This window comes from Camelina sativa, chromosome 15 (genome assembly GCF_000633955.1).
Source record: "Camelina sativa cultivar DH55 chromosome 15, Cs, whole genome shotgun sequence".
In the NCBI taxonomy this organism is placed as follows: domain Eukaryota; kingdom Viridiplantae; phylum Streptophyta; class Magnoliopsida; order Brassicales; family Brassicaceae; genus Camelina; species Camelina sativa.
In genome coordinates, this window is record NC_025699.1 from 24,767,637 (window position 1) to 24,781,570 (window position 13,934).

At 37.7% G+C, this 13,934-nt stretch overlaps 3 protein-coding genes across 3 annotated transcripts; all 3 read right to left on the reverse strand.

Moving 5' to 3' along the window:
- Window positions 3,619–6,054, reverse strand: LOC104748759 (probable inactive receptor-like kinase SSP). Its single transcript, XM_010470355.1, has 9 exons — window positions 5,731–6,054; window positions 5,506–5,641; window positions 5,070–5,197; window positions 4,909–4,975; window positions 4,746–4,831; window positions 4,416–4,589; window positions 4,166–4,327; window positions 3,961–4,071; window positions 3,619–3,861 (listed from the first exon to the last, which is right to left on the reverse strand). Exons 1-9 carry the CDS (start codon window positions 6,052–6,054, stop codon window positions 3,619–3,621), a joined length of 1,431 nt encoding a protein of 476 aa, XP_010468657.1.
- On the reverse strand, window positions 8,442–10,254 carry LOC104748760 (probable inactive receptor-like kinase SSP). The gene is made up of 7 exons (XM_010470356.1): window positions 9,928–10,254; window positions 9,707–9,842; window positions 9,315–9,442; window positions 9,151–9,220; window positions 8,998–9,083; window positions 8,643–8,831; window positions 8,442–8,555 (listed from the first exon to the last, which is right to left on the reverse strand). The coding sequence occupies exons 1-7, from the start codon at window positions 10,252–10,254 to the stop codon at window positions 8,442–8,444; spliced, it is 1,050 nt and encodes a 349-aa protein (XP_010468658.1).
- LOC109129308 (RNA-directed DNA polymerase homolog) lies at window positions 12,830–13,234 on the reverse strand (the record flags this gene model as incomplete). Its single annotated transcript, XM_019237146.1, has 1 exon — window positions 12,830–13,234. A coding segment is annotated over one exon (405 nt), but the record flags the coding sequence as incomplete, so codon positions are not given.

Sequence of the window (13,934 nt, forward strand, 5' to 3'; positions counted from 1 at the left end):
GTGTTGTTGTGGTTTGAAAATTATAAAGGAAAAATAATTGTTACTTTTTTGACTATTTGTAACTAGTTTAGTTATTTTTTTTTTATATTTCACGTCAGTTGAATGATTTATTTAATTTAATTCGGTGAAGTGAAGCAAAAGTGTGAGTGAGATAAAAGTGTACGAAAGTCATGCTTTTATGAAAATAATGTAGTTTTTTTTATGTAAGAGAATTAGCTGCAAATTGATTGTGGAAAAAGCATGATTTGTTTGATGATCATTATTTGGCTTTGATTTAAGATAGGCTTTAATTACGGTGATTAATGAGGAGAGGTGGTGGTTGTGGATATGATTTTGTCGTGGCATTGAACATAGACCCGATGACTCGGCTTTTTCTTTCCCTTTCGTGACCCAAATCTTTTAATTGTGTAGGGTTGGCATTCTGAAAATGGAACCTTAAACGCTACCGTTTGGATAATGCTGTTGTGGTGTCGATCTTATTGTTTCATTGTTTGAGGGATGTGGACATGGGAATTGAAGTATGTATAATTCTATGTTTCTCTTATAGAATGATGGGTGATGTAAAAACAAGTTGTTTCATACTTCGACGTCGGAATGGTAGTAGATAGTTGTTGTTGTAATACTACATCAAAACAGTTTCAAAGTAATTCTACAAAAATAAACTCTTGCAGCGAGAATCGCAGCGCGTGGACGGTGGATCTCACTCGCGGCGATTTTCTCTTCCAACTTTTTCTTCTTTTGATCACAAACTCTTGCACCGTCGGTGGGGTTCTCCGTCGATTCCGGCGACGAAGAGAGCTCCAGGGCTCATGGTGCTTCATATGTAAACTGCTGCATCAACAAGGTGAAACTATCTGATCAAAATCAAGGGAGCAGTGGAAGGGAAAAGTTTTCCACGACACACCAACGGTAAGAGCTCTATCGGCGGTGCTGCGACGTGGAGTAGAAGAGGAAGATTCACGGTTAGAATCGAGAGAAGAAGGTGGTTAGATCTGAAGACTGGAGATTCTGGAGGCTTTTCAAGGTCGTTGTAAAATGGGGGAGGTCGTCTTCGGCTCAGAGGAGCTAAACGACCGTCGAAGGTTTCTAGATCTACTCCCTACTGCCTTTCTCTCTCACATATGAGTCTGAATCTCTTCGACATATAAAGTTCGGCTCTCTTTTTCCTCCTTAAAGCTGCTCTATGGTGGCGGGATGGCAACGAATCTTGGATCACCATCTCCGTTTGACTCGCGTCGTCCAGGCTCACCGGAAGTCCATTTCCGATGAGCATCCGCAATTTTATGGACGGCGGCTCTTAACTGTGTTCTTCAGTTAGAGATTAGGGTAAAAGACTGACCGGTTTGATTCCGGTTTCGTAAATAAATCCGGGTCAATTTTGGTTTATGGTTTTGCTTGATTGATGTATGTGGTTTAGACTCTTTGGGGATTGTAATGGGCCTAAATCCGGAAATAGCTCATTGGACACATATTTATAAAATTGAATACCTTTTAAAAAAAAAAACAGTTTTCATTGCCATAAAATTTTCAAAATATTGGAAAATTATTATATATCAGTTGATTAATTTACTTAATTGGTTGACTAGTTTTTGTTTATTTTTATTTAAACTCGTTTGGTAGAAACTAAACAGTAAACAATTTTACTTCAATGCAGATTAGTAAAGATGTCTTAACAACGTGTTCTGCAAGTAACCAAGAATTGAAATAAAGAAGATTCGCAGAATAGAAAAAAAAGTCTCAACAAAACGAAAATTTCAAGTCTTTTATCCTAGAGAAACTCTGCAAAATCAAGAATCCCCTAAGCATGTATGCTCTGTTGAAGCTATTAGCGAATTCAGTGCTCACTGCTCATGGTGAGCTTGGCTAGTACCACAGAGTCCAAGTTGTTGTTGTTGACTCGAAGATGATGCCTCATCATGCTGCTTTGTTATTTTAGGCGTTTCAGAAGATGGAACCTGCGAGCAAAAATATTGGTTTTAAACTGATCAGTGTGAAAAATTCATCAACAATGCAATTATACGTTTAACAAGTAGCTCCTTGCGAGGTTCAACCTTTTGTTGTTGACTGGAAGATGCTTCCACATCGTGCTGCTTTGCCAGTTCAAGCATTTCAAGAGATGGAATCTACAAGCAAAAAAGATCGGTTTTGTACAACGAAAGCAAGAAATCATCAAGGATACGACTAAAGATACAGTAAACCCTCTTCTTACTTGTGTTTTAGTCTGCAAGGCTTTAAGGCTTTGAATGGAAAGACAGAAAAATAGCAGATCACCCTTTACTGTAGTCTTCCTATCACTAAGTTACCATTCAAGAAATTTTTTGTTTTTAAAAATTAATGCAGATAAATTGTATACAGTTCATATTTTTTTGTCTTTTTGTGATAAATGCAGGAGAAATATGTGCAGATCTGGTCTACAACTTTTTTGATGCTGTTCACCCTTGATCTGCATTTGAACTGCCAAATTTTTGATCTACTTTTATTCTGCTTGATCTGCTTGAACCACTTGATCTGCTCTGCATTACATGCTTTCTCCATTCAAGGCCTAAGTGTTGCAAGTTGCAACAAGATCTGTTGTGATAAGACTCTTTTATACTCGCATTGCAAACATTCAGAGGCGAGTTTTAAAAATGTGGCAGCTTCTTCTTTAGAGAAATTTTCATTCAGATTTGGATCCATCAGATCAGTAATATCCTTTCCACTAATCATCTCAAGAGCCTTGAATCAGGAGAATAATATAAGTTAACAACTCAGTAAGATGTGGCTTGTGTTGCAAGAAATTGAGAATGCAAGCGAATCGAAGGATCACTATTCACAAAGTCAAGATGAGGACTTGAACAAAATCACTTGCTTGGCTTGGAAGAATTTGGATTCCAGTGTGCAGATTCACAAGGATGGTAGCAAATCTGTATGTTACACTCTCGGTATTCACGTTTCCTACAATGAGAATATAAACCTCATATTCTGATATGAATAGTCCGAAGAGACTAGAGTCTAGAGAGGAGCAGCAAATTGAGTACTTCTCGTTCTTCGATCACAATCGACGATCTCCACAATGTAATATATATAACCTCTATGTCTTAAACTTGGATCTTGTCTACTTTTCCTCTCAGCAACCCCAGTACGTGTAATTACGTACTACGGAGTCATGAGATTACAACCTGACCACAAGAACAAGACATGAGATTTTTAATATATGTGACAAACTTTGACACACCCATTTCTTGCCACACTTGTGAGTGCACATGTTCTTGAATTTTGTTGATTGAATATTATCTAATTAATCCAAGAAAAGAAGGTTGCTAATATCCTTGCTGTTTCTCTTATAGTTTCATGCATGATTGTTATACATTTAACCTCCGTGCCATCTCCATAGCCAAACATTGGATCTTTACACAAATAAGGAAACTAAATGAAAAAATAAAGACTTTCTTCCTCTATGTACCCAAATGCAAAAGATGAAAATGAAGATTCACATTCAGCTTGTTTTAATTCTAAACTCAGAATTTACACAAGACTTCTCTCAATCAGAAACAAAAAAAAAAAAAAAATTTGTCAAATCTATTATTTGATTATTTCACATTTTATCCTAAAGGAAATACGCAAAATCAAGATCCTTTCTCACTGTTGCTGTCTCTTTGCTTCAAGAATAGCTGCTTCTTTCAACATATACGTAGAGTCAGAGTTCATGTTGAGTTTGGCTAAGGCCACAGACTGCAAGTATAATGCGGTAGGCCAATCCGGGTACACATTTTGTGCTGTCATCCCATCAAGGAGAGAGTTATCTGGATCATTGCAGAATAGATAGCATAGACTACGCCTGGCATAAACACTTGGGTACACCAGTTTCCTATTCTCAATGAACTGTGGATAGAAAACAGAAACTGGTTTGAGAAAAACATAGAGATTCTACCAATATGCTTGCTGAAAAGGCAGAGAATGAGAGAATGTTATACTACGTACCTGAGAATAAAAGGCGATGGCGGTTTTAAAGTCTTGCTCTTCGAAGGCTTGATCACCTTGTTTTCGTAAGTCTTGAAGTTCTTGCACCTCTGTCCATTCTCTGAATGATGACTTAGCTCATGAACAAATAAAATAATAGTTAGCCTCTTTGATGCCAAATTAGTTGTAAAGTCGTATGTTTAAGAATTGATGAGTTTGGTGTTACCTCGATTAAATCTTTGTCATCGTTGTATGCTGTCGACACCAGGATTTGATGAATAGATGCAAGGTCCATTCTCGAACAAGCCTCTCCTAGTGGCGAAATATGAGTTGACGATGATGCCTCCTCTTGCTGTGTTGTCACTTCAGTCACTTCATGAGATGGAACCTAAAGCAGGAAGATCAACTTTAACATGAATGCGAGATTTAAAAAAAAACAAAGAACGAAATTATGAATATGAAGATAAGCTCATTACTTGTGGTCTAGTTAGCAAGGTTTCAAGCGTTGCAACAATCTCCCTTGTGTTGGGACTCTGCAGACATTGAGTGGCGAGTTTGAAAACTGCGGTAGCTTCATCCATGGAGACCCTCCCCTTCAGGTATGGATCCATCAACTGGTCAAGAGTCTTTCCAAGTATCATTTCAGGAGCCTAGAAAGCATAACAACTAATTAATCGACTTATATATATGACTTGTATTGCAAGAAATTGACAAATATGGTAGATAACCTTATGATTACATATGCAATCACCAACGTCAAGATGAATGGTTTATTCACACAACTAAGAAAGCAAGAGATGACTTACATGGCTTGGAGGAATTTGCTTTCCACTTATCAGATTCACAAGGATAGTACCAAATCTGTATGTCACATTTTGAGGGTTCACACTTCCTGAAAATGAGAGTATAACATCACATATTGATAACAATAGTAAGAATGATACGAAGAGAGAAATGCGTATTTGTTACCTGTTGTTCTTTGATCATCATTAATCCCCTTCACCAAGCCGAAACTGGATAGACACGCATCACCATCCTTCAACATATCCATTAAACAGTTTAGCATCCCTATAAGATCACATAAGAGAAGGCATAGGCGCATGATGAAAATGTTGTTTTACATTACATACCTTATCAAACAGAACTGTGTAAGCACTTAGATTACTGTACAAGTTAAAACCAGCAGTATTGCAGTAATCTAAAGCTTCAGCTATATGATACGCCACTCGCAACCTCATTGACCAGTCCATGTCTTTCTCTGTGAATCACACAACCGATACAAACTTCAAAAACAGAGAATACTAACAAGTTCTGATTCAACCGTTCCTACAAGCAGATACAGATCTATTCACTATTCTAGTCTTAAAAGTTTTCCATCTTTAAGAATCTAAAGCACAATCTAAATCAACGACGCAACCTCTCTAGTTCTTCAGATTCAAAACAGAGAACCTAATAAGCTCTGTTTCAATCGATTCTACATGCACAATTATGTCACATAAACCAACAATGCAGCGTCATTAACCTTAGATTCACAAAAGAAGAAGATGAAGAGAGGAGGAATCATACGATGGAACAAACGCTTAGCAAGAGTATCGTTAGGCATGAACTCTGCAACAAGAAACCCTTCATCTCCATCGCTGCAGTATCCTAACAACTTGACGAGTCTCTTGTGCTTTAGCTTCCCAACTTCTTTTGCAACTTTCTGAACGAAACAGAGTCAAACCCATCAAAACAGATCAACGAACGTCGCAAAGTTGATAAGCTTTACAGGCAAAGAAAAGGTTACGGTACCGCGAAGTAGTCAGGATGATCCTCCTGAGGCGTAATCTTGAATACTTTGACAGCGACGAAGCCAAGATTCTCTGATAAAAGACCTTTGAAGACGACATTGGAAGATTCCTCTGCGTTCTCTGATATGATCTCGTCGGGACTGAAGTTCTTGGTCGCCGTCGTGAGATCGGAGAGGGAGAACTCTGTGAAAGGCCAGTTGACGAATCCGTCGTCGTCGTTCTTCACTTCATCGTTCTTGACTTCGACATGCTGAGTCTGTGGCTGTTGCGGTTGCGGAGGAGGTTGATCGTTCACGAGAGGCGTTGAGACGCAACAACCACCCATGGTTTCGTTTTCGCCGGCAAAAGCAGAGTATCCAAAGCGTTCTTTGCGAGAGAGAGATGAAGAGGGCGAGAGAGACCGTTGGGATTGATTATGAGAAAACTTATACATAAAAGTAGTTGTTATTTGTTGCTATATATATTGTTAAAATTGTCACGAATGATAATATTGTTTCAGTTAAGCAGGAATTTACTCTAATTCAGTAACCTATTTAAAGTTAGTTACATACTCTTTAGACCTATATGACATTTACTGTAATTATATAAATACTATGTATTAGTATATGTGAATAAATAGGGAATTATTCTATCATTTCTAACAAATTAATTTAGAACCTTTCCAAAAATACAATTTTTTATTAAACATTTTCTAATATACCCTAAATTCAGTACGATGGTATTTTCGAGAGGGAATTATCCATATCATAAAAAAGTAAAAAACTAGAAACAACAACTTGATGAGAGTAAGACATGTTTCTTTTTTTTTTAAAAAATTACTAGGAATTTAACCCGCCATATACAGATGAATATTTTTTTTTACATATGATAGACATGTCTAATATTCTAATATATAGTGTTAATAAAACAATAAAATCATGATTTTTTGTGTTGTGGGTTAATGATATTTAATATTTATAAATAATGATGATACAAATAATTTTAAAAAACTTATGCATTTATTATTTATAACTCTCTTTGTCTCAACTAGATTGATGTTTTGACAATTTCACATATATTAAGAAAAAGTTAAAATTTATTTACAATTATTTTTGGTAGAAAGAGAAAATATAGACTTTAGATAGCATGCCATAAAGAAAAAAAAAAGTAAAAAAAACATTTCAATATTTTAATGTATAACATCAATCTTTTAGATACAAGAAAAAATTATAAAACATCAATCTATTAGGAACAGAGGAAGTATAAATTATGAAAAATGTTACAAAACGATTCTACCACGGAAATTCATTCCAACCTATTAGATATAGCACTAGACGACATATTTATATACTAATTAATTAAAAATACATATTTATATATTACTTTATATGTGTATATTTTAAAAATTAACTTTCTTTTCTTTGACCAATTTTTTTTTTTAATGCATACTTAAACATACTAAAAATATTATTTATTTTTTGAAGCCAAAAAGGAAAACTAACAAAAAAACAACAAATAAAACATATTGTAAGAGAAGTTGTCTCTCGATCTTATTGCCGCTCTCGAAAGATAGGAATAAAAAGGTCTTTCAAGACACACAGCTATAGCCAATTGATATCGTTACTCAGGGTTTATGTGAAAAAGACATTATGGGAGGAGGCACAACTACAATCAGAGGAGTCCTCGGGTACCTTAGGTTCCTTGAAGTTTTTGGGGTTGCTGGGGCAATCCAGGGTCATGTATCTCTTGTCAGATCGATGGCTCCTGGAAAGCATCAGATCTGAATTCAGGACTAGGATGGTGGTGTTGTGACCGTGAAGATCAAACTTTACTGTTGGGAGCAAAATATTTTTGACGAAGCCCATCTCCTCTTCCCTCAGAGTTAGAAGCTCTGTAATGGGTCATGGAGAGTATTTCTTAGAATTTTTTTGTGAGAGATTTGTGACGGATTGTGCAAAATTAGTTGCGATGTTCCACAAGCCCCTGAAGATTGACCGGCGCTGTCGATCCTTCTTGTTGAAAATCTCACGCTTGTCGAATCTTAAGACGATTTGTCTCGCTCGGTCGTCCAGATCGTTAATTATAGAAACTTCCTTTGTAATCTCCTTTCCTCTAGTTTGGACAAACAATCTTGAAGTTCTATTTTAATTAATATTTGGTTGAAAAAAAAAACATATTGTAAGAGTGTGTCAATCAATCAATTATATTTTGATATGTATCATTAAACAAAATTATCATCTATTTTATTTGTTATTCCATAATGGCTAAAAGAGTTGATACATCAAGAGTTAAATCAAACAAATGTGAAATCAAATACATCAACAATCATCAAAGTTAATGATGAATAAGTGGATTCATACAATGCTTTTTATACGAGAGATTTACTCGCTAGCGAATAAATAATAAATTATTTTCCTTTTCAAAATCAATCTTTATCTAGTGAGATTGTTGTTCTTGGCCTATCATCTCCGTTATGAAATTTCATATAGAAAAAAGAAGGTTATGACAAACCAAAAAAAAAAAAGAAGGTTTTAACAAACCAAAAAAAAGTCTATAGAACATTTTCTATCCTAGAAAAAAAAAGAAGGTTTTAACTTTTAACAAACCAAAAAAAAGTCTATAGAACATTTCTTTTATCCTAGAGAAACTATTGCAAAATCAAAAATCTTCACCCCCTACTAAGCATATTGCTTCAAGACGAGTAGCGCTGTTGAGACTTTAATTTTAGCGAATTCAGTGCTCATGTTGAGCTTGGCTAGTACCACAGTGTCCAAGTTGTTGCTGTTGACTCGAAGATGATGCCTCATCTTGCTGCTTTGTTATTTCAGGCGTTTCAAGAGATGGAATCTACAAGCAAAAAGATCGGACTTATCAAACGAATGCGAAAGAAATCATCAAGGATAGAGATACGGTTACAGTAAGCCCCCTTCTTACTTGTGTTTTAGTATGCAAGTCTTTAAGTGTTGCAACAAGCTCTATTGTGATAAGGCTCTTTCTGTACTCGCATTGCAAACATTCAGTGGCGAGTGCTAAAACTGTGGCAGCTTCTTCTTTTGAGAAATTTCCATTCAGATTTGGATCCATCAGATCAGTAACATCCTTTCCGTTGATCATCTCAGGAGCCTATAATCAGAAGAATAACAACTCACTAATATGTAGCTTGTGTTGCAAGAAATTGACAATGAAAGAGAATCTAATGATCACAATCACAAAGTCAAGATGAATGGTTGATCCATAAGATTAATAAGCTACTAATAAAGCAAGAGAGGACTTGTACAGAATCACTTACTTGGCTTGGAAGAATTTGGATTCCAGTAAGCAGATTCACAAGGATGGTACCAAATCTGTATGTCACACTCTCAGTGGTCACGTTTCCTACAATGAGAATATAAACATCACACACTCTCAGTGGTCACGTTTCCTACAATGTCAAACTTATTACTTTTCGTTCTTCGATCACAATCGACGACCTCCTTCACCAAGCCAAAACTGGATAGACACGCATCACCATCCTTCAACATATCCATTAAACAGTTTAGCATCCTCATAAGATCACACGAGAAAAGGCATAGGCGCATGATAAAAATATTGTTTTACATTACACACCTTATCAAACAGAACTGTGTAAGCACTTAGATTACTGTATGATGCAAAACCAGCGTTATTGCAATAATCCAATGCTTCAGCTATATGATACGCCACTCGCAACCTCATTGACCAATCCATGTCTTTCTCTGTGAATTACAACCAACAAAAACTTCAAAAACAGAGAATACTAACAAGTTCTGATTCAACCGTTCCTACAGGCAGATACACTTGTACAGATCTAAATCAACAATGCAGCCTCTCTACTCTATGTCTTCGGATTAAAAACAGAAAATGTAATAAGTTCTGTTTCAATTGATTCTACATGCACAATCATGTCACATAAACCAACAACGCAGCCTCTTTAACCTCAGATTCAAAAAAGAAGAAGGTGAAGAGAGGAGTAATCATACGATGGAACAAACGCTTGGCAAGAGTATCGTTAGGCATGAACTCTGAAACAAGAAACCCTTCATTTTCATCGCTGCAATATCCTAACAACTTGACGAGTCTCTTGTGCTTTAGCTCCCCAACTTCTTTTGCATCGTCCTGAACGAAACAGAGTCAAACCCATCAAAACAGATCAATGAACGTTGCAAAAGTGATAAGCTTTAAAGGGAAAAGAGAAGGGTACCGCGAAGTAGTCAGGATGATCCCAAGGCTTAATCTTGAATCTTTTGACTGCGACGAAGCCAAAATTCTCTGATAAAAGAGCTTTGAAGACGACATTGGAAGAGTCTTCAGCGTTCTCTGATATGATCTCGTCGGAACTGAAGTTCTTGGTCGCCGTTGTGAGATCGGAGAGGAAGAACTCTGTGAAAGGCCAGTTGACGAATCCGTCGTTCTTGATGACTTCTTCGTTCTTGACTTCATCGTTCTTGGGTTCGACATGCTGAGTCTGTGGCTGTTGCGGAGGAGGTTGATCGTTCACGAGAGGCGTCGAGATGCAACAACCACCCATGGTTTCGTTTTCGCCGGTAAAAGCAGAGTTTGAAAGCGTTCCTTGCGAGAGAGATGAAGAGAGTGAGACCGTTGGAACTACCAAAGTTAAAGTCACGAACAATAATGTTGTTTTAGAATTTAATTATATGTACTATTTTCTGTTTTTAGAAACTTTAAAAAATTGTTTTGTAAATATAAGGTACAATTATTATTATTTTTTTTTGACAGCAAATGAGATGTACAAATTTATGTAAGGAAAATTATAATGGGAAATTGCAGTGTATAACCCAAATTTTTTTTATAATTCATCCAGTAACTATATTAACCATATAAAGGTAATAGTGTGTATTTTCTATAATAATTACAAGATTAACCCTTTATTATCACTCTCTACCATCACTCCCTTACCATCAACTTCGGCGACCACCGCCGGAAACCACCTCCGGCCACTACCACCAGCCACCATCGCCGGCAACCACCCCCGGCCACCAACTCCGACCACCATCTCCAGTTACCATCTCTGGTGGCCATCCGCCACCACCAACTCCTCCAAACCATCAACACCCTTTTCCATTGGTAATTTTTCTTATGTCATATACTTAATTGTTTGAATTATTGTGCTATATCCTTAAATATATTTTTAATTTTGGTTATTACACTAATTCACCCAATTATAATCATATGTCATAGACAAAATTATATAACAAAAATAATAAAATTATATTCATGTGTCGTAGTCGTAGACAAATATTACAAGTATTCATACAAATTAATATTACAGTAATAATTGTAGGACTTGTATAATGTGGAATCAATAAAATGACTATAAATAACTTTATTATAGAAATATTTGATGTGTGAATAGAAATATTTGATGTGTCAAGATTTTTACTGGTTGTTTAATACTAGATATGGATATTTTATTTAAAACTACACTAGGCCTGCCTATTAACACAAATATAAGAAAAATATGTGAAATTTTATAAGTTGTATTCAAAATATTAATTTTATTTCATTTGATTTTTTAACCGGATTTAGAGTTCACATACTCCATCTAGCAATACAATTTTTTTTTTGTATTTTACATGATAATAAAATAGATTTTAATTCTATGCACTCAATCCCAATGTGTAACGTTTATAATTTTCATATCAAGAAAAATGTGCATTATATCAAATTTATATCTTACTTAATATTTTTAAAAAACTAAAAATTCATAAAACATAATTCTCAAAAAAAAAAGACTGAAAAATTATTTTATTTCATATTTAAAAAAGTAAAAATATCTTAAATATATTTGTTTCATATTTTGTACTCTCATACGTAATAGTTTTACTACTTGTCCAACTAATTTTATATAAAACTATACTAACATTATCATAAATTAATTAAAATTCAAAAACGTTCTCATGAAAAAATTATTTGTTTATGTGAAGGTGAATATCTACAATCCTTTTTTCTTTTAGGATTGAAACAACCTTTCCAGGAACCTGATGTTCCGCCTTCACCAGCTGGCAAGTATCACACTTTGCCACCCAGTCAGCTACGTCCTTCTTCATCCCGACCCAGTGATAATACCGCTTGAGGTCACGGTACATCTTGGTCGCTCCTGGATGAATAGAGAACTTGCTCGAATGAGCCTCTCTCAGTATCTCCTGCCTCAAATCCTCACCCTTGGGCACACAGATCCGACCATGCACAAGGATAGTACCATTAGCAGAAACCTGATACTCTGCACCCGCAGCCTTAGAGGCATTCACCAGCCCCTCATCACTCTCCTGAGCTAACCTCACTCTGCTCAACAAATCTGCTCTATCAACTGCCTCCAAACCCAAAGGTTCTTGTGAGATAGCACACAAACTCAATGCACTAATCTCACCTACCAACACCTCCATATCCTGCTCCTGAGCCGAAGCCACCCGCTTCCGACTCAAGGCATCTGCAACCAGATTAGCTTTACCAGGATGGTAAGCTATGTCCAAATCATAATCCGCTACTAACTCCATCCAACGCCTCTGCCTCAAATTCAGCTCAGGCTGAGTAAAAATATACTTCAGACTCTTGTGATCTGTAAATACCTGTACCTTCCCACCATACAGATAGGATCTCCAAATCTTAAGAGCAAAGATCACTGCTGCCATCTCCAAATCATGAGTAGGATAATTAGCTTCATGCTTCCGCAACTGCCGCGAAGCATAAGCTATAACCTTCCCCTGCTGCATAAGTACACAACCCAACCCCACTCTAGAAGCATCTGTATACACAACATAAGGCTCGTCCTGCTCAGGCAATGCTAACACCGGCGTGGTAGTCAACATCTGCTTGAGACTTGCAAAACTTGCCTCACACTCTGGTGACCACACAAACGGGACATCCTTCCCTGTAAGCTTAGTCATCGGCTGAGCCATACTCGCAAAACCCCGAACAAACCTCCTGTAGTAACCTGCTAACCCCAGGAAACTCCGAATCTCAGTGGCACTCTGCGGCCTCGGCCACTCCCTGATGGACTGAATCTTCTCTGGATCCACTGAAACTCCCTCAGCTGAAACAATATGACCCAAGAACCCCATCTCACGCTGCCAGAAACTGCACTTACTCAGCTTAGCAAACAACTTCTGCTCCCGCAGCTTCTCCAACACTGCTCTCAGATGTACTGCATGCTCCTCAGGACTCTTAGAATATACCAGGATGTCGTCGATGAAAATGATGACTGACACGTCCAGAAACTCCTGGAACACGCTGTTCATCAATCTCATAAACGCAGCTGGCGCGTTTGTCAACCCAAACGGCATCACCACAAACTCATAGTGCCCATATCTCGTCCTGAAGGCTGTCTTCCTCACATCTGCCTCATGAATAGGGATCTGATGATAACCTGAAGCCAAGTCGATCTTGGAGAACCAAGTAGCACCCCTCAACTGATCCAACAACTCATCAATCCTCGGGAGAGGGTACTTGTTCTTCACAGTAACTCGGTTCAAACCCCGGTAGTCAATACACAACCGAAAACTCCCATCCTTCTTCTTAACAAACAACACCGGAGCTCCCCACGGTGAACAACTAGGACGGATAAAACCCTTGCCCAACAAATCCTCCAGCTGCTTCTTCAGCTCTGCCATCTCTGCTGGAGCCATCCTGTAAGGAGCCTTGGATAACGGCATCGTCCCCGGTTCCAGCTCAATGGTAAAAGGATCCGACCGAGATGGTGGTAATCCCTGCAATGACTGGAACACATCCTCAAAGTCCTCCACAACCGGAATACCGCTAACCGTAGACTTCCCCACTGACTCTGGCATAGATATAGTAACCAGATAGGCCTCACGGCCCTTCTCGATCATCTTCCCTGCCTGAACGGCTGAGATCACGAGACTCCCCGAAGTCGGTCTAATACCCTGAAAAACCAACTTCCCTCCTGGACGCTCAAACTCCACTCTACCCCGATAGCAATCCAAATGCACCTTATACCGATGCAACCAATCCATACCAAGAATGACGTCATACAACTCCACTGGACTGATAAGCAAATCCGCTGGCCACGACTCTCCTGCGATCTGAATATCAACTCCTCCAGCTCGTCCAATAACCCTCAAAAACTTGCCTCCAGCAACTCTGACAACTCCTGAACGCTCTCCAGAATCCCCACTGACCCCCCCACTCACGGCACACTCCGGAGTAATGAAGCTATGAGAAGCTCCAGAA